This window comes from Hoplias malabaricus, chromosome 5 (genome assembly GCF_029633855.1).
Source record: "Hoplias malabaricus isolate fHopMal1 chromosome 5, fHopMal1.hap1, whole genome shotgun sequence".
NCBI lineage: Eukaryota > Metazoa > Chordata > Actinopteri > Characiformes > Erythrinidae > Hoplias > Hoplias malabaricus.
The window spans coordinates 55,983,994-56,009,302 of NC_089804.1; the positions used below are offsets into that span (position 1 = coordinate 55,983,994).

The window sequence follows — 25,309 nt, forward strand, 5'->3', positions numbered from 1 at the left end:
CTGAAAGGTCCATCAGCCAATCAGATTTTCATATACGGCGCTGAAATATTATTCTTACTCACGTTAAGCCGCAGTTTACGTAAGATACGCTACACAAAGTGGCTGTGACTCAAACAGTGCACTGTTTAGGTGAGTTAGAAAACTCAGTCTACACCCAAATTACGGGAATGAAAACACAAAATACACAAACACATGAGAGAATGACCCCCTACCCAAAGATACCTGCAGGGTTAAAAGGGGCTAACAAAAGTATGCAGAGCAACATATGGACTACAATCTCTAACGGCTGAACCAGAAGGCTTAACCAATATGTGGAGCAGATTACATGGAGAGCGAGTGCAGAATATTAGTGTTATTTCGTGACACTATGTAGGGAACTTCATAGGGCATAGGGCGTAAGGAGCCATTTGGGGCGAACATAGTAGCTACGCTGCTTACGCTGTTGCCGCAGGTCGCTGCGTACTCCATGTTGGTGAATATGCGCTGCTCTCTCGGTTTGAGGAGAATCCCTCGGTTCTCTCGGCGCAGTTGGCGCTAGCTGAACAAAAAAACCCAGCACGGATTAATTTAGAGCCTGTTACCGATGGACTGAAGACGGTAAACGACTTTGTAGGTGGGTACCCTTTGGGTGCAGTCGATTTCCGAGCCGCGGATTTAACGCAGAGATTAGTTAAATGTGTGCAGAAACAATTCGGTTGGCTAATGTGGCTAAGCTAACACTGTTATCCGCTTCAATGACCGAGCTCTTAGCATTGGAGGCTATTTTGTATAGCACTAGCTTAGCTGGGGTTAATTTGACTGTTATTAACATGTTTAATATCTGATTAATCACTGTAGCTAATGCTGGTTTTAAGATAATTAGATTTTTCTGCCTCGAAAAATGTAAATATGAGTTGAGAAAGCTGCTTGGGCAGGTATATTCCTTTTTGAAACTGCCAAATCCCTGCTAAGCTGGTTGTCTGTTGTGTCTTAATAGAAATAAAAAGCTTAAATCAAGGTTTGACCACTTTCCTAATGAATTTAAAGCTGTATTTTATTAATTTATCGCAAAAGAGCTCCCAAACTGCGTTGTTCTTTGATATAAAGTGACCAGTTAAGCTGTCATCACCCCTGAGAGATGTTACAGTATATGTCCAAATATTTATGTCCACATGCTTTCAAATGGACACGCAAGGGTTCTGTAGTCTCTGAAGAGAAACCTGACCTGATACAAGTCCAGGTGAACATGCTCAATATAAAGTGCAGGCTATAAAGTTATACAGTGCAAAGATGTGCAAATTTTTAAACCCTAAATGTAATTGAAAATAAAAGAAAGACATCAGATCAGATGTTGATCTGACGAGGTTTTAACATTATGTTAAAATGTCCGTTTTGAATTTGATGCAAGCCATATACTTCAAAAAGTAGGGGACATTGGTGTTGACCACTGTGTTCATCACCCTTTCTTTTAACAACACTCTGTAAAGGGTTAGGAACAGAGGAGACAATTTGCTGCAATTGAGAACGTGAAGTATTGTATTGTTCTTGATTGATTTAAGATATCAGCTGCTCAACAGCTCAGGGTCTTTTTTTTTGTGATTTTCATTTCATAATGAAGCAGATATTTGGACAAAACATGTAGAATGTGGTTTGGCATTGTGTTCCTAAAAAAGAAGCAAGGTCTTTTCTAAAAAGGAGTCATCTGGATGGCAGCATGTGTTGATCCACGGCCTGTGTATGTCTTTCAGTATTAATGGTGCCTGCCCAGATGTGTAAATCACCCATACCATGTGCACAAATGTACCCCTGTGTATCGATTTATCAACCCAAAGGACACCTTAAAGGGGCTGTCTTCTGATTTATTTATTTATTTTTTTTACGTTTAGAAGCTCCACTTCTTTTTAAGGTGGAATGGTATTTTTGAAGGAAAAACAACTGTTGTTTTTAAGTGACTGAAGCTTAACTTGTCTATGTTTTTATTTGCTGTTTGAATTACCACAGAACCTCATTTGTAACTCGAGTTGTTTAGTTTTGTAGCACTTTAGGTCTGTGATTACTTTCGTGCAGCTAGCGCTCACCTGAATTTTGTCAGTTCCATCTACAGCAAAAATAAGTCAATATTACTCACCTATGAAGCAGGAATAGAGCAATATCCTCATCTTAGCTCATGCTATTCAATGTTTGTTCATGGCAAACAAGCTGCATTTTGGAAGATTTAGACAATGCAGAGAGAGAAGCATCCTCAGAAATTGATTGAAAGGGTTTTTTCTTTTTTTAATGCCTCATTAATGTGGAGTCCACCAACCCACACACTGTGAAACAAGACCACTTGGTCAGTTTTCCGTGTGCTGCTTAAGTCAGAAAACACAGAATAAAACGAGATGTTCTGATTCTGCTCCCCTTCTGACATCAAGTGAAGAGACTTCAGCATTGCCCCGCCTCCTTGTCTGAGTCTGTCCAATCACGGCGCTGGACCCGCGTTTATGTGAGAGCGCAAAGATGTGGTTAAACGTGAAATCTCATTAAGACCCAAATCTCTGTTCGCTTAAGGAAAAGGGGTAGAATGTGTCCCCTTTAAATGAACTCAGCCTCAGAGAAAGCACATCTAGATTTAGTTTGGCTATGGTTTTTCTTTGCATGGTAGAGTTTGAACATTTTTCACCAAATTTGTTGATGCAGCAAGGAGCTGTCACTGGTTTTTGGGAATGTTTCTGAGCCTATGCTGTGATTTCTACAACAGAACAGTGTCTGTTTTAATGCATTGTCTGAAATTCAGTTATCCAGTATTGTTTTTGGGTCTTGTCGCTTGCGTACCTAGATATCGTATAACTACATGTGTGGTAGATTATAATCAGGTTCTTTGCTGTTTTACACTGAGGAACTTTATTCTTGAACGGTTGCACTATTGGCCTGTGTAGACTTCCCATCTTCTACAAAAATCAGTCTAAATGGGCTCTTTTTACACTTTTTTACACAGTCGTGTTACTGACCTGTTGCTGTTGAACTTGATTTGTTTTGACCTGTTCCTCCAGGTGTTTTTTTTTTAAAGCCTAACTCCCTGTCTGTTGTTTCCCCTTTCTCAACTTTTGTTGGTGTCTAATACAAAATTTTTTCAAATATCAGTCACATTTCTCAGTTTCAACATTTGCTTTGTGTATTAAGTGTGAATTCCATTTCTTAATTTTGCCCCTACTCCTTACTTTCAAGTTTTATCTTGTGCCTTGGAAGCAGTTGTGGCGTTTAACACTTTCCCCTACGAAATCATTCATAGTCAGCAGTGCTCTGCTGCCAGTCTGCAGTGATATCAGAGCTTCTGGACGTCAACGTATTGAAATTTTGTGTGTCATGCCTTCAAAAGTGTTCCCCTAACATATGTTATCACCCACTCCTCACACTCAGTGATGTGAAGCTGAATTCTGCTGCTTATTGGGCATCTTTTTGTTCAAAACTTTAAATGTTGCTGTAGCAACAGGTGCTAGAATGCAGTTGATTCACCATTTAAGGTGGCACTGGATATCCAGAGACATTTGCAAAGTGTTAGCAATGATTTCAGCTTGTTGTTATGTAAAGGCACACATTAAACTAATGTAATACACTGGTGATTACAGCAAAGGAAATACTGACTTTTGTGGCTTTTATTGGTTGCTTGAGCTGTCCCTGAAAAATCTGTATTTAAAATGGTATATAGCCCTCCTCCTCAACCCTATGCCTCTTTCCCAACAGGAATTGAGATGTCCTACAGAAAGGCAAAATGGAGGGGTAGGGCTGAGGAGGGAAATGGGATTCACACTAAATATAGAGTTTTAATGATTTACACATTTTTGCGTTCTGTATTAATGATAAAATCTGTAAAGAACAACTGATTAAAAGCCAGATCTAAATGTAAGGCTGCCTTTAAATGTAATGAATCTTTTCTCTGCGGCAGGTGGAAAAGTAAAACTGCACGAAAATCATAAGCCAATGTTGTTTTTTTATCCGTTGCTGAGCAGCCACATTACAAACAGAGCGAGCATCCCAAATATGAGTTTGCTTCTCTAATTTTTATTTTTAGAGAAGCTTGGCTTGAATGTGACTTGAATGGACAGTTGGAAAGGGTGTGACTTGTTTACTCTAGACTTGTGTGATATTGATATTTCTCTGATGGTGTGATATATGCACAAACCACACTTCCATGAAAGCTGAGGTGTGGTGCAGATTGTAAATATAAACAGAATGCAGTTGTGTGCGAATATCTTAAACCCAATCATTCAAACGTTGAAGCTAAGAAATTTGAAATATAAAAAGTATGTGTCCATTTTTAATTTGACACAAGCAACACGTTCCAAAAAATTAATTGGCACGTGGCCACAGATGACTGGTGAAGGTGTGTAATGATACAAAAAAAAATTGATTCATTGGCAACAGGTCGGTGACATTATTGGTCTTAAAAAGAACATGTGATTCTGAGAGGGGCGGAGTCTTTCAGAAGTAGGAGGGAGGAGTCCACCACTCTGCAAAGGTAAATAATGCACCAATCAAAGAATAACAGTTGTGGATTTGATCATCTACGGTACATAATATCCTTTAAAGATCCAGAAAGTCAGGATAAATCTGAATACACAAGGGACAAGTATGAAGTGAACTTTGTGTCAATATTTTTACAAAAGCAAAAATCTTAGAATGAAGAGCTGAAACAGAAAAAAATACAAAAAATATACATTTAAAATATACTTACCTTTGCAGTCATTTTATACTTATTTTCCATTGCATTTTGCCAGTCTTTGCTCTCATTGTTTTTATTTTCTGGTGAAGTTTTTAGCTACTTTTCGAACATTTTTCGCAAGTGAGAAGGTCTTAGAAGAAACGGTCAACTTGGATCTTTATTGGTCACTGATTTTGGACCGACAGCTGCTTTGAAACGTCTTCTGGGACCGAGCCTCACGCACCCTGCCACGCAGGTGCAACTGTATTGCCTATAAATGAAAACAGCTCCTAGAACAGAACTTGTATTATTTCATAAGGAACGATTTTTGACAGTGCTCTTACATTTACATTTTGGCGGACGCTCTTACAGAGCGAATTACAAAGTCACTGGTTAGCCAGTAGCATTACATGTAGGCCAATGAAGTGTTAGAAGCTTTGCCCAAGGACTCTTATTGGTGCAGCTCAGACTGGTTGCCCAGACCGGGGATCGAATCTAGGTCTCTCACATGGGAGCCAATGGTGTTACCACCGCACACCACCAACCACATCTTGGGGATATGTTTTTTGATATTTTCTTTCTTGAAAGTGGTGTAAGTGAAACCTGTTTTCTGAAATCTCTAGGCGCATGTGGACGAGGTTTGAGAGGAATATCTATGTCTTGCCTCATTGACCATGTTCACAATTCCTAATTTAATACACTGCAGCATCTCTCAGATCAGTGTAAGATTGTGTAGACAATTAAATTAATATCGCACAAGCCTACCTTAAACACCTCATATGTTGATGTTCTGGCACTAAATTAGCGATCATCGTTGTGTCAAATTACGTTAGAACGTTTTCTGTGGAAGTTTGTTTTCTAATTGACAGAAATTCAGGTTTTTATAACGGTAGGAAGGCTCATTTGCATATAATCAATGCTCGTAATTTTCTTAATTGGTTTTGAAAACTTTCTCAACTGATCAGTTAGATCATACAATCATAACCAACCCCCAGAGTTTGTTCCTTTTTTTATAATGTAGCTTCTCTTCTGGGAATCCTTTACACTGCATGATTGAACACTGTTGTGAGGATTAGATGGCATTTGTAAGACTAGGTGCTGAAGTTGGATGGTTACTCCTGCATCACAAACACCACTCTAGTTCACCTCAGAGGTGCCACACTCCAGAGAAGTTTTTTTCCTTAGGGATTATGCTGAATGTGTGTATGCACAATGTCTTTATGGGTCAGTTTTATATCCAACCACCTTTCTCAGGACAGTTTAAGGATTGTTTTTATTTATAGCTATATGTTTATTACGCATTAATGTATAACAAGGTACACATTTGACAAAGAGACTAATGTACAGTGATACCATTAGGGTTGTTCATTAACCACAATATGGTAATACCACGCTTTTGACCAGTCAACCACAAGGGATAGCAGGCAACCATCAACACTGTGATGTATACAGTTTTCCCTTTTAGCATGGTCTTCTTGTTTTACATGTGTGTGTGTGTGTGTGTGTAATGAATGTTAAATAAATTTGTTTAAAAATATTTAAAGACGGCTTGAGTGCCAGTCTTCGTTTCATAAACTGGACCACAGTGGCAGCACACCTAGTCACAAAAACCAAAAGCGACTTCGCATGTGCAAATTCTGTGCCAGAACGGTCACCGTGAAACAGGGAAACAGAACCAGGGCTGAACGTTTTCAGGAAAAAAATATCAGTTGTCAATAATCGAATTGTGAATTTTTTTTACAATATTTCGATTGTGATTTAACTTGAAATGATTTTACAGAGATCACGGTCCAGGCCTCTGTTTACAGCCAAGTAGATCTGGTCTTAATTTTGAAAAGCTAAATGTAAGGCACCCGTCTGTTGTTGTTTTTAATCAGGTACACAGTACTAGTCCTGTCAGAATGGCCGTGTTTTTTGATCAATATATTGTCCCAGAAATGATTGCAAAAAACGATATTGTCATTTTAAAGTAATTTGATGCCACCGATATCATGATGATACAAGAGAGTGAAAATGCAATTACAACCATTTAAAGAGCAAATAAACTTATTTACTCAGAATATTCAGAGACTGGAGGATATTGTTTAATGATGATGTCGTCTTGCTTTCAGTTCTTGGCAGTTTTTCCTGTGGCTTTTTTTATTGTTCATATCAATATCAGAATTATATCGTATCGGCTGAAATTAAGAAATATATCGTGATATAAATTTTGGCCGTATCGTCCAGCTCTAAATATCCTAAATAGATGAAGCAGAAATAAAATTAATCAAACTCACATAACGGCTCTAGAACAGAGACAGTGAGCGTCTTAAAAACCGGTGACGTTCATTCTTATGTAAACCCAAAGGGCGATACTGAGGTCAGAAAAACTGACTTGTTAACGATAATGTCATTATTGTGACGGACACACGGCGCCGTGTCTGTGTGCCTCTTATTGGTGTAACTCTGCTATGATTAAAACCTGTTAGATTTTAAATGTCTGCTCTCGCTGGCATTGAAATTGAACAGAGATTTTGATTATAAACTATTATTCAGATTGTTCATTAATATTTCAGCCATTGTTGAAAGTATATGACTGTTTTACTACAGAAACTCGTACATAGTGATCCTCTATGCTTTACAAAAATGTAACTTGTAATCTATATTAACTACATTTTATTTGTTTAAGTCTTTACAAACCTTGTTGTATTATTGGCAGACTAAATATTAAAGCAGTACACACCCTAAATATTTTTCTGAAATCCTTTTTGCCTCTTGTTCCAACAGCAGCAGAGCTGCGAGAGACCACACAGCTCTTCTCGTAAGAGCCATGGCACAGCAGCCGAACTTGTCTGAGCTCTCCAGGTGTTCACGATCTCCTGAGGACTCTTTATCCGCCGAGCACGACTCCGGGTTGGAGGACGCAGATGACGCCTGCAGTAATCATGGCAATAGCAGCCCAGCTCAGTCCCCAAATCCACAGGGAGAGGAAAACGCCACCATCTTCGTAGCTTTCAAGGGTAACCTGGACGACGCTGACTTCCAGGAGAAGCTCGACAACATCTTGAACGGGATGCCCCCGATGCTTTCACTTGGTGAGGGCACTTTGAGTGGTTTAAGGCCAGAAATAAAGTGTCTGTTAATGGTTTAATGGACCACTAGATAGTATTTTTACATTACAATTACAGCTTCAAAATCATTGTGGTGCTCCACTGAGCTGTAATAGGGAGAATAGCGCCTCTGTTATTACGACTTGGGGCTCGGCACTGCAGAAACTGCACTATGTAACTTTTGGAGGTGTGTAGGAAGCCACATGCCCTCACGCCCCTCCCTCTTGATTTCAGGACAGTGCAGTAGAAATGAATGATACTCAAATGTAGTGGTGGCCCAGGAGCGAAAATATGAAAGGTAGTGTTTCTTTAAAAACCGTCTACAGCAGTGGTTCCCAAAGTGTTTGTGTGTGTTTCATTATCTGGAATCCTTAACCAGTTCAGGGCCTACCCAAACACACCCTGGAGGGGGCGCCAGTCCTTCACAGGGTGACACACACCCTGGAGCTGTGTGACTGCGACACTGCCTGCTGTGCCACCGTGCTGCCCCACTTTATATTTGTTTTGTTCAATTAGTAATTGCAGTTTTCTACGACCTGCAACGTTTAAAACAAATTCCTATGGAGTTTGGAAGCAAAAGATATAAATATGTACCAAAACAGCACAGCAAAAAATGTTGGGAACCATTGTTTTATAGAAAACACACTTCTCTAAAGTTTAATACACGATTGCTCTTTTCTTGCTGACTTTAACATGCTGGAAAAGTGTGTCCCCTGCCCGTGTGGACGTGTTATACTTAATGTTTTTACAGTTTGTTAAAGGTTGGCAAATAAACTGAATTAACTGTGATACAAACAATAAAATACGCAAATAAATAGTACATTGTATTATCAATTCCCATGTGTCGTCACCTGTGCAGTGGTGTCTCAGAGTTTGATTTACGCCCCTGGTTTATACCACTCCTCATGTTTATGGACCCTGTGTCACTGATTCTTTTTACTTCATTCCTGTCGCTATTTCTGTTTGGAAAAAGGTCCTGAGAGACTCGCACCTCAGCGCGTGGAGCCGTGGAACAGCGTGAGAGTCACATTCAACATCCCGCGGGAGGCAGCGGAACGGCTCCGGCTCCTCGCTCAAAACAACCAGCAGCAGCTCCGGGACCTGGGCATCCTCTCGGTGCAGATAGAAGGTGTGCTGTGGTGACTTCCAGCACTGCACTGATTTCACAGTTTGTGTAGAGTTTAGGATTCAGTGATGATCCTCACAAACAGAATGAGAGTAGGGAGGGTTCAAATGATGTAAGAGGAACCAGAGTCTGCAGCAATAATGTAGCATTTTTTTATTTGACAACCATCAGCCTGTGAACTACACCAGTCTAAATATTAGGTGAACAAATATTTTTCTAGTGCATTTTTGTGTAATTGTAATAAAAAATTAAAACATTCTACTGTTGTGTAGAATCAATATGACAATTGTTATTTTGTTCAGTAAAAAATAACCAGGTGCCCGTGTTGAATATAGCATTTTTTATTTACTGTCCACAGTCACCGGTGAATCTATGATAGTTTTTAATTGTGATGTCTGTTATGACTTAATGTAGCTTTCTAGAAAAATGTTGTCATTGGACACTGGCTTTTTAAACACACTTTAAACCCAAACTTTAAATAAACTTTAAACGCTCCCCATGCGCTGTGGCTAGTGTTGCCCACCGCTCTGGGCATGTCTGCCCTCTAGTGTTCACTAGTGTGTGTGTGTGTGTTTCACTGCACGGATTGGGTTAAATGCAGAGAACAAATTCCACTGTGTGCAGCTCAGTGGCCGATAAAGTGATCCTAATTCTGTAGGACGTACAGTTCTGATATAAAACCTATAGGTTGGACATTAAAAGCTTGTATCTCCCAAAAGTAGTAGTTTTACAGGAGAGGGGGAAAAAGCTTCTTAACTTTCGAAAGTAAAGTTGGAGTAATTTTGGAGCCTTTCTATCAGTCCATTCTTCATTAAATTTTCACACGATGTGGAGTCGTCGTGTTGTACACTTTACGTCCTGCTCTAATGCTTACACTATGTTTTCCTAGGTGAAGGACCCATTAATGTTGCGGTTGGGCCGAGCAGAGGTCAGGAAGTTCGAGTGAATGGCCCCATTGCAGCACCAGGACAGATGAGAATGGACGTTGGTTTTCCCATGCCACAAGGCCCTGGTACTTTTGCACGAATCACAAACGTATAAATACAGCTTTGTGATAGGACACACATACATTCTTTACACATTCACTCGTTCTTTTTTTAGTCAGTAACCACTTACTCGGTTCAGGGTCGAGAACCTACCCAGAATCACTGGGCGAAACACGGGTACACACAGTGGACTGGGCAGCGGTCCCAGGTCTTCACACAATCATGCTGCTTTCACACAGGAACTTCTAGAGGAGGGTTTTTAGAGAAACTCCGGAGATGTTCTGAGGTGGTCTTTCACACATGCAGCTCACAGTGCGAAATGAACCGCATGCTTTAGGCACGGCGCAGCACATTTTCCATGCCTTTCTCAAAGGCACTGAGTTTTTGACTTTAATAGGCCACTACCAGGATAAAGTCCAGGTAAAGTCCACGACGACCGCTTCGACCCCCGTCCAAACGTATCTAGATATTTTTAAAAGCAGATGTTTTTGTCTGTGTTTTGACCAAATAAAAACGTTGGGTCATTGTAAATGGAGGTTTTTCCAAAAGGCAAGGCAAGTTTATTTATAGAGCACTTTTCATACACACGGGCAACTCAAAGTGTTTACAGAATGAAAAGAAACAGTAAAATAACATTTAAGAACAAGTATTAAACACATAAAAGGCATTTTAAACAATTTTTTAAAAACTCCAAAGTAGAGGTTTTTGAAGATTCATTTTTAACGTTCGTTTACGGACAAAACTGAGCTTTTCAGTGTGGACGGGGGCAGCCGTGGCCTAATGTTTAGAGGAGTGCGCTTAGTACCGGAAGGTTGCTGGTTTGATCCCCATGATCAACATAAAAACACTCACGGCTGTAGTGTCCTTGAGCAAGGCACCTAAGCCCCACGCTGCTCCACGGGCGCAGTTGAGGAAAGCTGCTCCCGATGTGTGTTCATTGCCCCAGTTACTAGTGTGAATGTGTTCACTGCCACGAAGAGGTTAAATGCAAAGGTCAGATTTTGTTCTCATTCTGATTGTAGATTCCTGAATGTGTTACTGAATTCTGTAACATGTTTTTTTTGCTGAAGTTGTCACTGCATAAAGATTATTCTAATTTTAAATGTTTTTTTCCTCACTCTTTTAGGCGGAATGAGAATGAACAACCCCCCAATGGTGCCATCTGGACCTGGCATGGCTCCACAGGGTATGGTGCAAGGTGGAAATGTACAGATGCACCCAAGAATGCCAAGGCCACCTAATCAGACTGGTAGGTTTGTCAACAACATTTAGGCCTCTCATTATTATTGCAATATCAGACAGAAATGTTTAGTTAAATTTTTTCTGGTGTTGTTCAGATGCATTGGATCCCATGTCAGCTTTAGCTTTGCAACAACAGCAACAACTTCAGCATCCACAGGCACCCCATGGCCCACCAAACGCAATGGGTCCACAAGGTCATCATATGCCGGGCATGCAAACAAACAGGCAGCTCAATCCTGCAGCCTTGCAGCAAATTCAGCAACAGCAACAGCAGCAGCAGCACCAACAGCAACAGGCTCAGCTGACACAACTGGGCACACCTCGAGGGCCATTCAACCCTGCTGCCTGGAATCAGTTGCCCTCTGGGGTTCCCCAACCACCGCCTGCTCAAGGCCCCATGCCTCCAAACTGGAGAAAGGGTCCTCCACAGTCTCCAATGGGGCAGCGTCCTCCTTCGCTGGCGTCTGTGCAAACACCAAACCATCCACCACCTCCTTATCCTTATGGCAGCCAGCAGGCTTTCAATGCCATGGCTCAGCAGCAGTTGCAGCAGCAGCAGCAGCCGCCGCCAGGGGGGCCGAACCAGTTTGCAACCCCTCAGCCCAAAGTTCCACAGGGAGTGGCAGGAGTGGTTGGACCTAGGGCGCCTCCTCCCCTGCCGCCTGTGTCTGCATCACAAAGCAGTCTTGCTGCCAAATCTCCTGGGTCTTCATCTTCACCGTTCCAGCAGGGGTCACCTGGTACACCCCCTATGATGGGTCAAGCCCAAGGACAGCTAGGTCCGCGTCCCACAACGCCGCAGGGGTTCCCGCAGGGTGTGGGATCTCCTGGCAGGGCCGTGCTGGGCCAGCAGGGAAGTGTTCAGCCAGGATTTATTGGTATGCCACAGCACGGGCAAGTTCCCCAAGGTGGGATGGCAGGTATGCTCTTTCTGCAGTTATTTACTAAAATTGTATGCGAGTGCTTTTTATAATAGTACTAATAATCTTTATTTGTATGGCACCTTTCATGCACTAAAAGTTACCTCTGTCGGCCCCTGAATAGCAGCCTTAACAACTTTCTTCGAAGTAATACCAACCTTTAAAGGCAGATTAAGCGTTTATACTTCTGCGTTTGTGTCTGCGTCTCTCTGCAGTTACATGGCCACACCACTAGGGCTAATGGCAAACTTCTCCTTTTAAAAAATGAAGTTGTGCAGTAGAATTACTTTTATAAAGCTTTAAAGTGCACTATTTAGGGAGTAGGCCATTGTTTGGCACAGAGCAGGGTTTACATGAGGTGCCAGGAAAGTTATTAATACAAAGCCGGCACCTGGTATCACTTCTCGTGGAGTTATTTCTTCCTGGAGACCTCCATATTTTGCATTTGTTAAAAATTTTTGTTCATCCCTGAAGCCTACACCACCGCAGGAAATCTCTGGCTGTGAAAGTGCTGCTGTGTGGAGGAGAGGAGTTCATGTGTCTGTATTTCTTTGCTTCAAATTAAACAATGTCCGTCCGACTTCTGACCAATCACAGTCGTTGCGTCTGTGCAGATGTGGGGCATAGTTACATTTCTGGAGAGGTGCGCATCAGGCTACGCTGTAGGGTTTTGCGTCGACGTGTTGCCTACGTTTTAGGGTCAAAGCAGAAGTATAAATTGTGCTTAAGCTGTTAATCAATCTTTGGGATGTCAATGCTAGCAAATTTTTTAACTTCCAAGAAGTTGATGAAGCCCTGGATATGAAATGTGTGAGAGGTAAAGTGCAGAAAGAACATTGTAAAACATAAATGCAGATTAAAAGTAAAGATGGAATCAAATATAGAGAGTAATAAAAAAGAGAAATCATTAAAAGTAATACATTATTAAAGTTGACTGAACTGACCTTGGAGAAATGCTGTTTTAAATAGAGATGTTTTAAGATGCTTTTTGAAGGTTTTCAGAGATTAAAAGGTGCTTTAGTTTGCATTTTAACGTACAGAAATGTGTGTTTCATTTGAAGGGATGCCCAAAAGAATGCCAGTGGGGTTCCCAAATGTTCCTGTAAGTCAGACCTTTGCACAAGGACAGATTGCAGCTGGTGGAGCTGGAACACCAACAGGCAGCTCACCTCAGCTCCAGAGTGCTCAGAGCATGGCACATCCAGGTAGAGTGTTTGTCTGAGTGTTTTCATTTGTGCCCACACTTGGCCTGAGGTCTGCGTTTTCCAGAGGCAGGTTCATCGTATCTACCTCACAATATCATTGGTAGTCTACATTGATAATAACATTACAGGGAAAATGTTGTTCAGCGCTCGGTTTCACCTGTGTTTTAGTCTTTACCAGCTGTTTGTTTTTAGCTGTGATTTGCGAAGTGTTTCCTCTCTCTCTTTACACACAGAGCTTTTATTTTTGTTGTTGTTTTCACGTGTACAGACCTGTGTTTTAATTTTATTCCGTTTTTTTCCTTCCCCCTATTTTCCTGTTCTGCTTGTTTGCTTGTGTTTTTCTTCTGCATCGATCTTAGACTGTTGATCCTTTCCAGGGCTGTTACTTTGAAAGAATGTCCACTCTTAACCATGTATTTAACATTCTTTACAGATGCACTAAAATGTAAGAAAAACATTTAAAAAAAAAAAGGTTGAACCTGTTTATGCTGTGGATTCCCTGCGGTTCGCTGTTCAATGTCATAGCGTTAAAATATTGCAGCTGTTGCGACAGCTCTACACCTTTTTGCTCTGTGAATTCCATGAATTTTAAAGCTTTGTTTTTGTTGTTTATAAACTGTAGTCCTCTAGATATTTATGCAGTTTTACACATGACAGTGGCCACACTTCACATTAGTCTGTGGTGTTGAACTGTCCACCAGCAGAGGCAGTAAGAAAGTGAGTAAATCTGAATCTAAATGTAGTGTAAATTTACGTGAGGGGACAAAGTCCATGGTGTGATCAATGAATCAATGGGCCCCCGTGACGAAAATATGAATTTGATCTCAGTGTCATTGTCCATTTATATATAAAGCATATTTAAAACCCACAAGTGTTGGCCAAAGTGCTGTCCAACAAAATATAGCCAAAGCAAAAACGTTAGACACAGATAAAAAAAACCACAAAAATCCCAGTCTAAATAACATGACAAAGACAGAAACAGTAATAGTAGTAAATCCCATACAGAACCAGAACCAAAGCCAAAGAATAAAAGAAAAATAATAAAATATAAGGCGAGATTTAATTGCAAACAATGTGGGGGCAGCTGAACATTCAACGGCATGTCATTCCATAATTTGGGGGCCATAACTGCCCTATCTCTGCTTCAACTTAGATTTAGGGGACCACTCTTTAAATCATGTTTCATGTTTGTTTTAGGTGCACAACCTCAAGTGTCAGCGCCTAACCACATGCAGCCGACTTCCCTTCAAACTGGTGGAGCTGCCCATCATAGTGGAATGACCTCTCAGACTCCTGCCACCTCAGGTAGCACTATGGGGCAGCCTCAGGCTGGACTGCAGACTCAAATAATGGGCATTCAGTCTCAACTGCAGTCTCAGCCTATAGCGTCCTCTCAGGGACAGTTGGTGCAAGGCCAGGCAGCGGGTCAGACTGTCTTGTCCCGGCCCATGACCCAGGGACAAAGAAACATGACCCCTCCTAAACAAATGATGCCTCCCCAGGGGCAAGGGATGATGCAGAACCAGGGCCAGCTTAGTGGAGGACAGGGGCACCAGGCATTACTGCTGCAACAACAGCAACAACAATCACAACAACAACCACAACAGCATCAACAACAACAACAACAACAGCAGCAGCAGCAGTCATCGCAGCAGCAACAGCAAAACGCAATGATGGAACAGATGGTAGCCAATCAAATGCAAGGAAACAAGCAGGCATTTGGGCCCAAAGCCCAGCTAGGCGTCATGCAAGGTCAGATGATGCGAGGTCCAGCACCTAATTTGCAAGGGAACATGGTGCCGTTTCAGCAACAGCAGCAGATGGCACAGTTACAACAGCAGCAGCAGCAGCAATTACAGCAACAGCAGTTACAGCAACAGCAGCAACAACAGCAGCAATTACAACTGCAACACCAACAGCCACAACAACAACAGTTACAGCAGCAACAGCTACAACAGCAGCATCAGCAAATGGCGCAACAGTCCCAACAGATCCCAATGAACGGTAATCCCAACCAAGCTTTAGGCATGCACGGCCCTCACATGCGGCTAACAGGGCATCATCTGGTGCAACAGCAGCTTCAGCAACAACAGCTTCAGCAGAAACAGCAGCAGCAGCAACATGTGATGCAGCAGTTACAGCAACAACAACAACAACAACAACAACAACAGCAGCAGCAACAACAGCAGCAGCAGCAACAACAACAACAACAGCAGGCTGGCCAACAACAGCAACATCAACTGGGAGATGGCAGTGGAAGCACAGGTGACATAAACCAACAGCAGATGCTTCCAGAGATGCAAATCCAACAGCAGCAGCAAGGCATGATGGGAGGACCTCAACACATGCAAGTAGGCAACGGCCATTTTCCTGCTCATGGCATGCCTTTTAATCCTCAGTTTGCTGGCCAGATGCAAATGGGTGGACCCTGTGGACAAGCAGGTGGATTTCAAGTCAGTAAGGATGTGACTCTGACTAGCCCATTATTAGTTAACCTTCTCCAAAGTGATATTTCTGCCAGCCAGTTTGGACCAGGGGCAAAACAAGGGGCAGGTGGTGTTGGTGCTAACCAGGCCAAACCGAAAAAGAAGAAACCGCCACGTAAGAAGAAGCCTAAGGCAGGAGAAGGACAGCAGTCTGTTGAAGGCCTTGGGTAAAGTAAATTATGATTATGTTTTAGGTGTACAAATATGATTTAAAGCATTTTTTTTGTGTGACGTATTATTCTTATGTGAAATTCACACATTCTCCTACTGTTCTGTCATTTTATAGTAACTGTGGTATAGTATACAAATGACAATTGTCACTTTATTCAACAAAAAATAACAAAATTTAAAAGAAAATGGCAATCGTGAAATAATAAATTGGCCACCTCATTTCTGTTATTGATATGAAGCTGCGTCTTTTTTTTTTCTAAACCTCCACTTCCACATTCAGTGCTGGGATAGCCACAGGTGTTATGATGTAATTGCTTCACCTTTAAGGTGGAGGTAGAAATTCAGAGACATCTGCAAACTAGTGATGCTTTCTGTTTGTTATGAAGTAAATGGATATATTACATTAAAACTACAAGAAACAAAGTTAATTCAATGTTTATCATTGTTTTTAAAGGAGAAAATACTGACACTTGTGGTGTGGTTTTTTTTTTTTTTTTTTTTTTTATTGTATGCGATGCTGATTCACAAGGCTTTTATAGCCCTTTGTTTGAAATCTCTGTATCAAGGGGTATATTAAGCCCTCCCCTCGTCCCTTTACCAACAAGAATTGAGACACACCAAGCCCTAGCCTAAACAGAGGGTTTAGGGATAAGGTGTGAAATGGGACTCACCCAATGTCTTTCCTTTGGAAAATCATCCCACATGAATATTGGAGATGAATGGGATACAACAAGTGTGCAGTATTATGAATTGGTGGAATCACGCGAATGGTGAAAAAGTTGCTGCAATTAAACCAGGAAATCAGTGGTAGTCATCTGTTTACTGACAAATGATTGCTTCAACGACGCCGACACTAGGCCTTACATTGCTAAGTCAATGGAAATGCTGTTGACCCTTGGTTGGTAAATTCTGGACCTGGTGTAATATCCAGGCACAACCCCTTCCAGCTATTCTTTGTTCTGAACGATGCAAACTTCCAAGAACAAAAAAGGAACCTCACCGTCAAACATGAATCTATTGGTTTTATCAATATTAATAATATGAACTAAATTTTAAATTGAGTGCGCTGAACTGACAGCAAATAAGCTTTAAAACTTATTTGTACACCTAATTCTTTCAGGGTGCATATTCTTGGAAAATGGTATTTTACCAGCTGAAGTGTTCACATTTCATAGTCATTACCTTTCACTGTCTTCCCTTAGTGGCCTTGATCCACAAGGAATGGAAGAAGTAGAGTTACCAGGGCTAGGTAGTGATCAAGGAGTCAGCATGGATGCTTCCAATTCAAAACTGCCTGAATTTGCTAACCGGCCAGGTAAGTAGCTACCAAACGTTCACGTATAAATTGCTTTTGACTGCTGCTTTGTTCTAGTGCTTTATGGCAGTCATATTGTGCTGTAATAAATATTAAATGTAAAGAGTTCAAGTGTGTTTTTTTTTTTTTGTTGTTTTTTTTTTATCTTTAACATTTCAGGCTTTTCTGGCCAGTCAGGCGATCAAAGGGTATTGCAGCAAATGCCAATTCAGTTCATGGCCCAACAACAACAGCAGATGCAGCAAATGCAGCAGCAACAGTTACAGCAGCAACAAATGCATCAACAGCAGCAGCAAATGCATCAACAACAGCAACAGCAGCAGCAGCAACAACAACAACAACAACAACAAATGCAACAGCAGCAACAAATGCAACAGCAACAGATGCATATGCAGGGTATGCAGATTCCCGCAAGTCAGGCTGGAACACCACAAGGTCAACAACAAGGGCCACATCAGATTCATCCACATCAAATGCAGCTCCAGCAACAGCCACCCCAGCACCTACAACAACAACAGCAGCAGGCGCAGCAGCAGCCACAACCACAACCACAACCACAGCCGTCACAACAGCAGCAGCAGCAGCACATGATGATGATGCTTAAAATGCAACAGGAACAAGCAAAGAATCGACTTCCACTTCAACAAGGTGGCCACCAACAAAGAAGTCTTGTCAATCCTAATGATCCTGCGCAAAGAATGCCTGTGTCACAACAAGGCAATATGCCGGTGATGATTAATCTGCAAGGCCATGGAGGTGTTCCACCCTCACCAGATAAAGCCAGAGTGATGCAGCCTATGGTAAACCCCCAGTTGGCTAATGCAGCCAGAAGGATGCCACATCCAGATGTGGGACAGGGCAACTCAGGAGTGCCACAAGAGGAAATATCAGGAGCTCCAAACATGCAGGACAGAGCATCTGTGGAAATGACACCTCAAGGAGGGAATGGCAATCAGCAAAATGTTGGCGGCCAAGGTCCTAATACGCACTTGTTGAAGTCTGTGCCTTCAACAATGCCTCAGCAACCAGGAGCAAGTCCCCAGCCACAGCCTCAACAAGTAACACAAATGGCCAGCTCACATAATCTTCACTTTCCAAATGCTCCTTCAACTTCCCAGAGTTCCCGACCTAAAACCCCAAACCGTGCCAGTCCTAGACCCTATCACCATCCGCTAACTCCAACAAACCGTCCGCCAAGCACTGAGCCTTCCGAGATAAATCTCTCTCCTGAGAGACTGAATGCTTCAATTGCTGGCCTTTTCCCCCCCAAGATTAACATCCCTCTGCCACCCCGACAGCTTAATCAAAATCGTGGTTTTGATCAGCAGGGTCTAAATCCAACAACTCTGAAAGCTATTGGACAGGCTCCACCAAACCTGACATCCCTTACGAATAATAATAATGCTTCTACCGGCAGTAATAATGTACCACAGGGTTTTACGGCAGGTGGTAGTACGACAAACACAAGTGGAAAGCAAGAAAAACAGCATGGTGGGGGACAGAATAAACGGGCTAGTCCCAGTAATAGTCGACGATCTAGTCCTGCCTCAAATAGGAAGACTGCCACTCCAAGCCCTGGAAGGCAGAAGGGCACTAAGAATTCTTTGCAATCTCCACTACATCAGCAACAAATGACAGGTTCTCAGACTGCAATGCCCAGTCCTACTGTGCTCCCAAGTCCTACTACACCTATGCCGTCAGTAGGGAGTCTGGATTCCCAACAGAGTCAAAATCCTTCACAAGTTCATCCTGGTAATTCTGATTCATTGAGGGATTTCCAGGTGCAGGCACCACAACCAGAGCAACGTCAGCCAGTCCAAGCACCAAGAGATCCGTCTGCGCATAGAATGACGAGTCCACGGATGCCATCTCATGAGATGAAAAGTCTAGACTCAAGTAACTTACTTGAGAAACCATCCGAGGACATGCAACAGCCTCAGAACTTACCGCAACAAGAGACTGGCTCTGTAATTACACCAAACTTCAGAGAAGCTCCAACATCTCTGAATCAACTATTAGACAATTCAAACCCACAATCATTATCCATGAAACCACCCAAGACTACACCTCCAGCAAGTGGAGATCTTGTGCAAAAAGAGAGCCCTCGACCATCAGTAGATCAAGAGAGCCAGCGTAACCCTTGTACCCCACAGGTCACTGATAGTGGACCACCTTTGCCAGTAGGTGAACCTGAGCAAAAACCTAAGGCTGCTTCACTGCCAAGCCCAAATTTGTTGCCAAGTAGCAATGTAAGCTTTCAGTCGACTTGTGCTGTTTCAAGTATGAGCCCAAGTCCAGCTTTGTTTTCTGGCACCACTACAAATGCCGGCTCTCAGACCATCCCTTCTTCAAGTCCAAATCCCAACGCTAAACCTGTTGCAAGTATGCCACAAACAGTCTTGCAAAGGCCCACCTCATCTGGGCCTACTCACACAAATCAGATAACAGTCTTTGTGACTTCAAATCCCATTAGTTCTGCTGCCAGCACTGCTTCTGCAGTACCCCCAGGCATTGTCTCTACAGTCCTTGCAGTCCCTAGTAAGAATATAAGACCCCCAGATGTACGTCAGTCAGCTCCCACTCAGAACCGCCCTCCCCAGTTTATTACAGCACCTGTGTTCATCAATCCCATATTTCAAGTTCCAGCTTCCTCTGTATCAACAAGCACAAATGTGGTGTCTCAGTCTGTCACTATGGTCGGGTCTATACAAGTGCCTGCAAATATTCAGCTTGCTCCTGCTTCGGTTACAACTGCAGTATCTGCTCCAGCATCTGCCTCTATAGCAACACATTCCCCAGCTATAAGCATAGCCACTAGTCAGCCAGGTCGTACCATGATTGGACAGATTCAAGTGCAAGTGCCCACAAGTCAGCCCTCCCCTGTAAGTACAGTGCTCCCTCCTCAGCAGCCAAGCCCTGGAACTCCCAAGCAGGAGAGCGCCTCTGATTCTTCTGCTTCAAAATCAAGTCCAGCTGGACATCAGTCTCTCCAGCCTAGTTCATCTCCTCGCACCTCCCCATCATTTCAGCAACCTTTGGCTTCTCCACCTGCCTGTTCTAGCCCGAGCACTACCTCTGTTGCCCGCAGAAGTCCCATCTCGCCATCAACTGCTGTTGCCAGGGGCAGTCCACTCCAGCCTGTCGTGAGCAAGGCTTCCATCTCCCCAAGTGGCGACAATCATCAGAGTATAGCCCAGACAGGAAAAGCCATAGACACTGCACCACCTCAGGTGTCTCCTCGTGTGGTCAGCACTGAGATGCCTGCCTGCTCACAGCCTTCTTCCACACTAGTCTCAGCTGCACCACTAGCACCACAGCCTTTACCATCAATCTCTGCAGTGTCTCCTTCTGTACATGCACCAGCTTCTACAATGATTTCCTCTAGTACCCCTATGCCTAATCCTGCAGCCACCTCTAGTCCTACTGTTGAAACTATGGCCAATCCTGTTATCACTACCCCGTCGTCCACTGCCATGGCTTTATCATCATTTACTCCCCCTACATCTGTCCAAGGAACCTCTGTCCTTCCCCCTGTTGCTTCCGTAGTGTCAACACCACCAATCCCCGCTGTAGAACAGCAGCCTGCTACTGTAACAGAGACGAGTTTACCTGATGCTGCACAAACTGGAGAACCTGCTGCAGATGGTTCAACTCTCACAGGTATTCAATTTTTGGAGGGAATTGTCTTATAGTGTGTACTCGCACTATGCCCAAGCATGTTTGATCATCCAAATCCCGTTCGGTGGACTAGTTCATGCGGGACTTAGGCGCAGAACTGGAATGCATGGTCAGTTCTCCGATACTCAATGTAAACAAACACAGCAACATATGGATCACACTTGCCTACTCATAGACATCATAGACACACACACACACACACACACACACGTGTGAGAGACCAAGTGTCACTGCTCACAAAATAGGGTGGGGAAACAACACCAGGTCAAGTGTGAGTACAAACATAGTCATACACGGTACAGCTAGCATTGAAATGCTATTTTTAACTACTTCTTCCATGAAAAAAATAGTCAAAATAAGCATTTTAAAAAATGGTACAGATAAAGATTTACAAAGAGGCAATAACATAAATATGGGGAACTGTACAAAATAGATATCTAATAAAAACAGATCAACTAGAGCTTTTTGAAGAAAAATAAACACTAGGTAGTATTTTTACATTAAAGTTACAGCCTCAGAATCACTGTGGTGCTCCACTGAGCTGTAATAGTGATAATAGCGCCCCTGTCGTTGCTACTCCAGGCTTAGCACTGCAGAAACGGCACTGTGTAACTTTTAGAGGAGAGTAGGAAACCCCACCCTCTCATTTTTTTTGTCCCGCCCCTTTTTTTCAGGAAAGTTTTGAAGCTGTAATTTTAAGGTAAAAATATTATGTAGTGTTCCTTTAAGATATAACATTTGATGTCACTATATTTGTTTTGTGACTTGAGTGCTACAAAGGTTCTTTGCATCTTTTTTTGTCTTTGGTGTTTTATGATGGTCAGAGCTAATTAAACCATAAAACGTTTCTGTTGTTAATGTTAATATCGGTCTGTCTTTATAGCTCAGCCTGAAGTTGCACAGGAAGAACAGCGTTTGGGTGACCAACCTGGTAATGAGCATGCCTTACAACTCAGCACTTCTCTCTCATCACTGCAGTCTCACAGTAACACACCACAACATTTACATGAGATATATCTGAATTGTATAATTGCATTTGTAAAGTGTTAATATGTAACTTTAAAGGAGACATTCTATTCTATTTTGGGTCTTAATGAAGCATCTGTGACATGCTTTGGTCAACACACCACAAGGATCAAACCCCACAGCAGGGTTCTCCCCATGTCTAAACCGAGCGACCGCTTTCAGCACCTGTTCCTTTAAAGGGGGCATCTGCGATTGTGGTTCTCCGTTCTCCTTTTCTCCGTTTTTACTCAGTGCTCTTATTCCTCCGCGCTCGTTGTGTCTGTTTTGCTGTCTTTGCGCACTCACATAAACGCGGGTCCAGCGCTGTGATTGGACAGACTCAGACGAGCGGGCGTGGCCATTCTAAAGTCTCATGCTTGACGTCAGAAGCGGAGTAAAATGAGTACGGCTCGTTTTGTCCCAAGTTTTCTGGTCTTTTTGGTCTTGTTTCACAGTGTGTGGGTTGGTGGACTCACACATTAATAAGTGATTTAATATTATTTCATATGTCTCCTTTAAACGTTTAAATTAAACTGTGCCTAACTCTGTGGAATGTGATGGAAATAATCTATTTATTTTTACCATTTTAAGGCGAGGCAGCTCCCTCTGTGGCAGAACAGGGGTAAGACAAGACGTTAAATTAATCCAAGTTCAAATCTGTGATGTGTTAAATTTCATTGTCACGTCATGTCCATTATCTGTGTCTGTGTCTTGCAATAACCACCACATTTCACCTTTGTGTTATGTCCGATGTCTAATATATATTTTTTTAACCTTTAATCCTTTCTTATAATCCCTGATTATCAGTGCTGATTATGCTATTATTAGACTTTTTCTTTTGTTCTTAAATTAATATACTACTCACTTTGATTGGAGCCGATTTCATGGGGAAATCACTAACTTTGGTGTCACGATCATTGAGATCATTCGTTGACCAAATCACTCAACTCAGATTTTTTGGGGGATTGAGGAAAAGAAACCTTGTTGTTCAGCGTCAAAACAGTTTACCGCTGTTTTTCCACTTCTATGACAGATGGGCAAAGAAAAGAAAGACGCCCGTCGACTTAGTCCCAAGGTATGTATCAATACCAGACTTGTAGGTTCCCTGCACGAGTGTGTGCATGGGGCAGTGTGACCAGCTTAGTAAACAGTGGTCGTAAAGAGGACGGACGTTATCTGTGGTAGATGAGGAAAAACAGCAAAGAGCAGTACAGTTGAGGTTGGTGTAGCAACGTGGGGGTAGCACCACAGCCTTCCACACAGCAGAATGAGGAACACCCACTCAGAATCCATGGCCAAGACTCCTAATGCTACCTTTGCTTACATCTGTACCCTCAGTAGAATGGATTAGAGCACATGGCAAGTGCCTGTATTGTAATACAGTGTAGTTCCACAGTTGTAAAGGAGCACTTATTATGTAAGACTGTGATATCTCAGAGAGAGTGGGAATACACCCTGCAAGTGTTTATAAAGCTGTACCCAAACCCCCTGCTCCTAGAATTGCTCCTTAATTAATTTGTCTACTTCAAGTATTGCCGCTTGCCCCACAACTGTCTGTTTTTCAGGGACACGAGGGCCTCTGCTGAAAAGGCAAAAGGCCCGAGCCGGCGGAGCTCTAGAACGGAGAAAGACACTGAGGAGGAAATGTCTGACAACGGCCAGAGAAAGAGGGCAGCGAGGCCAGGGTCAGCGTCCTCCAACACAGGGAAAGCTACAGGTGAGAATTTGCATGTGTTTAATCCTGGTAGACTGCTTTAATTCTGTCAGATAACTTTAAAAAAAAAAAAAAACAGGCCCCAGGAGATCCCAGGTGATGCCTCGGTCAGTCAAGGCCAGTATTCTTGCTGTAGTCACGATGGTCTTTGCTCTCTGTGTGGGTAGAACCACCTCTTCTCCTCCCAATCGCTGTCAGGTGCTGACTAACACAGGTGTCTGTCAGATGGTGTGAGGGATCTGGACATCGCGGTTTTGGCCGATGTTAGACAGTGATAGGGGGCGCTGTGAGAGATCAGGGGAGACTCACAGAAAGAGTAGAATTGGAGAAAATTCAGCAAAAACTGGGGATAAACACAGACAATTTATGTCTGTCTATTGCTCTATCTGTATCTCTCTATCTATATACATATCTATCTGTCCATCTCTCTATATTTCTATTGCTCTCTGTCTATCTCTTGCTCTGTCTATATCACTCTATCTATCTATCGATCTATGTCTATCTATATCGCTCTATCTGTTTGTCTATCTATCTCTCTATCTATATACATATCTGTCTGTCTTTCTATCTATCTATTGTTCTATCTGTCTGTCTGTCTGTCTGTCTATTGCTCTATCTGTATCTGTCTATCTCTCTATCTATATACATATCTATCTGTCTAGCTCTCTATATATCTATTGCGCTGTCTGTCTATCTGTCTATCTTTACACTTATATAGCGTCTTTCTAGAAACCCAAGGACACTTTACAATCCACACTGCTCAGAACACTCAATCCACACACACACACACACACACACACTGGTGAGAAGCGGCAGCCAAACGCACACAGCGTACTCTCAACGGTCGTTCCTGTTCGTTTGGCTGCTGCTTCTCGTGTGTGTGTGTGAGGATTGAATGTTGTGTTGATTGTAAAGCGTCTTTGGGTTTCTAGAAAGGTGCTATTTAAATGTAACTTTAAATAAATAAATGTTAATTTTGTGATTATGTGCCTGTTTAAGTCATTTTTATTTTATTTATTTAACATCCTCTGTCCCCTTGTGATTTTAGAATCAAGCACTGGAGCCAGTCCCACCCAGACGAAGAGAAGGAAGTCAAAGTGATCATGAAGTTTAACACCTGTGAATTGTATATTTTGCATTTCTTATTGGAACCGTTTTATCTGCTGTTGATCCTGTTAATCATGTTGTGTGTGCGATAACCTTGTACAGACACTCGCTTTTAAAAAGAAATGATTTATGTTTTTGTCCTCTACTGCTACTAAGTGATATCCTATTTAGAACTGTGTGTGTGTGTGTGTGTGTGTGAGTGAGTGAGAGTCTTGTTTTTATGACATGCTGGGTTAATCCTGAAGCCTGATACTAGAGTTATCATGTTGATTGTATAATACTGTGGCAGAACTGAGTTTTCTACTTCTCCGGTCCCTTTACGTGGATCAGTAATTGAGTGCGCACTTCGTCTCCCTGTTGCTTCGGTAAATTCTTTTTCCATGTGATCATTGATCCCTGTTTTATTCTTTTTTTTTATGGGCAGCTAAATATTTTTCTGTAAAAAGCCTCTCCCCTTCCCTGTCATTCTTCCCACGTCCCATGAACAGAAATCCCGATTATGAACCCGAAATTTAAAAATAAAAGCTTGATTTCACAAGCACTCTGTTTAATATGTTTGATATGATGTACATCTTCTGTTAGTGCTTCATCCTGATCAGGGTGGG

At 42.3% G+C, this 25,309-nt stretch overlaps 1 protein-coding gene across 5 annotated transcripts; it reads left to right on the forward strand.

Annotated features, from left to right (window-relative positions):
* The first annotated feature begins 499 nt into the window (after positions 1–499).
* Positions 500–25,278, forward strand: ncoa6 (nuclear receptor coactivator 6). 5 transcript variants are annotated; one of them, XM_066670485.1, is made up of 15 exons: positions 500–613; positions 7,427–7,734; positions 8,723–8,878; positions 9,765–9,887; positions 10,988–11,110; positions 11,199–12,023; positions 13,085–13,228; positions 14,426–15,881; positions 17,088–17,200; positions 17,360–20,860; positions 21,762–21,863; positions 22,475–22,505; positions 22,917–22,958; positions 23,449–23,600; positions 24,646–25,277. In XM_066670485.1, exons 2-15 carry the CDS (start codon positions 7,470–7,472, stop codon positions 24,696–24,698), a joined length of 7,086 nt encoding a protein of 2,361 aa, XP_066526582.1. In that variant the 5' UTR covers positions 500–613; positions 7,427–7,469; the 3' UTR covers positions 24,699–25,277. The 5 variants fall into 5 exon arrangements, with proteins under 5 accessions (XP_066526582.1, XP_066526585.1, XP_066526584.1 ...); XM_066670488.1 differs by having other exon boundaries at positions 21,762–21,809; positions 24,646–25,276; XM_066670486.1 differs by having other exon boundaries at positions 581–613; positions 7,430–7,734.
* The last annotated feature ends 31 nt before the right edge of the window (positions 25,279–25,309 follow it).

Coding starts and splice junctions, on each gene's coding strand:
- ncoa6 (XM_066670485.1), top strand. CDS start 7,470: ATGGCACAGCAGCCGAACTTGTCTGAGCTCTCCAGGTGTTCACGATCT. Junction 8,879..9,764: donor CCTCTCGGTGCAGATAGAAG/GTGTGCTGTGGT, acceptor ATGTTTTCCTAG/GTGAAGGACCCATTAATGTT. Junction 20,861..21,761: donor AGATGGTTCAACTCTCACAG/GTATTCAATTTT, acceptor CTGTCTTTATAG/CTCAGCCTGAAGTTGCACAG.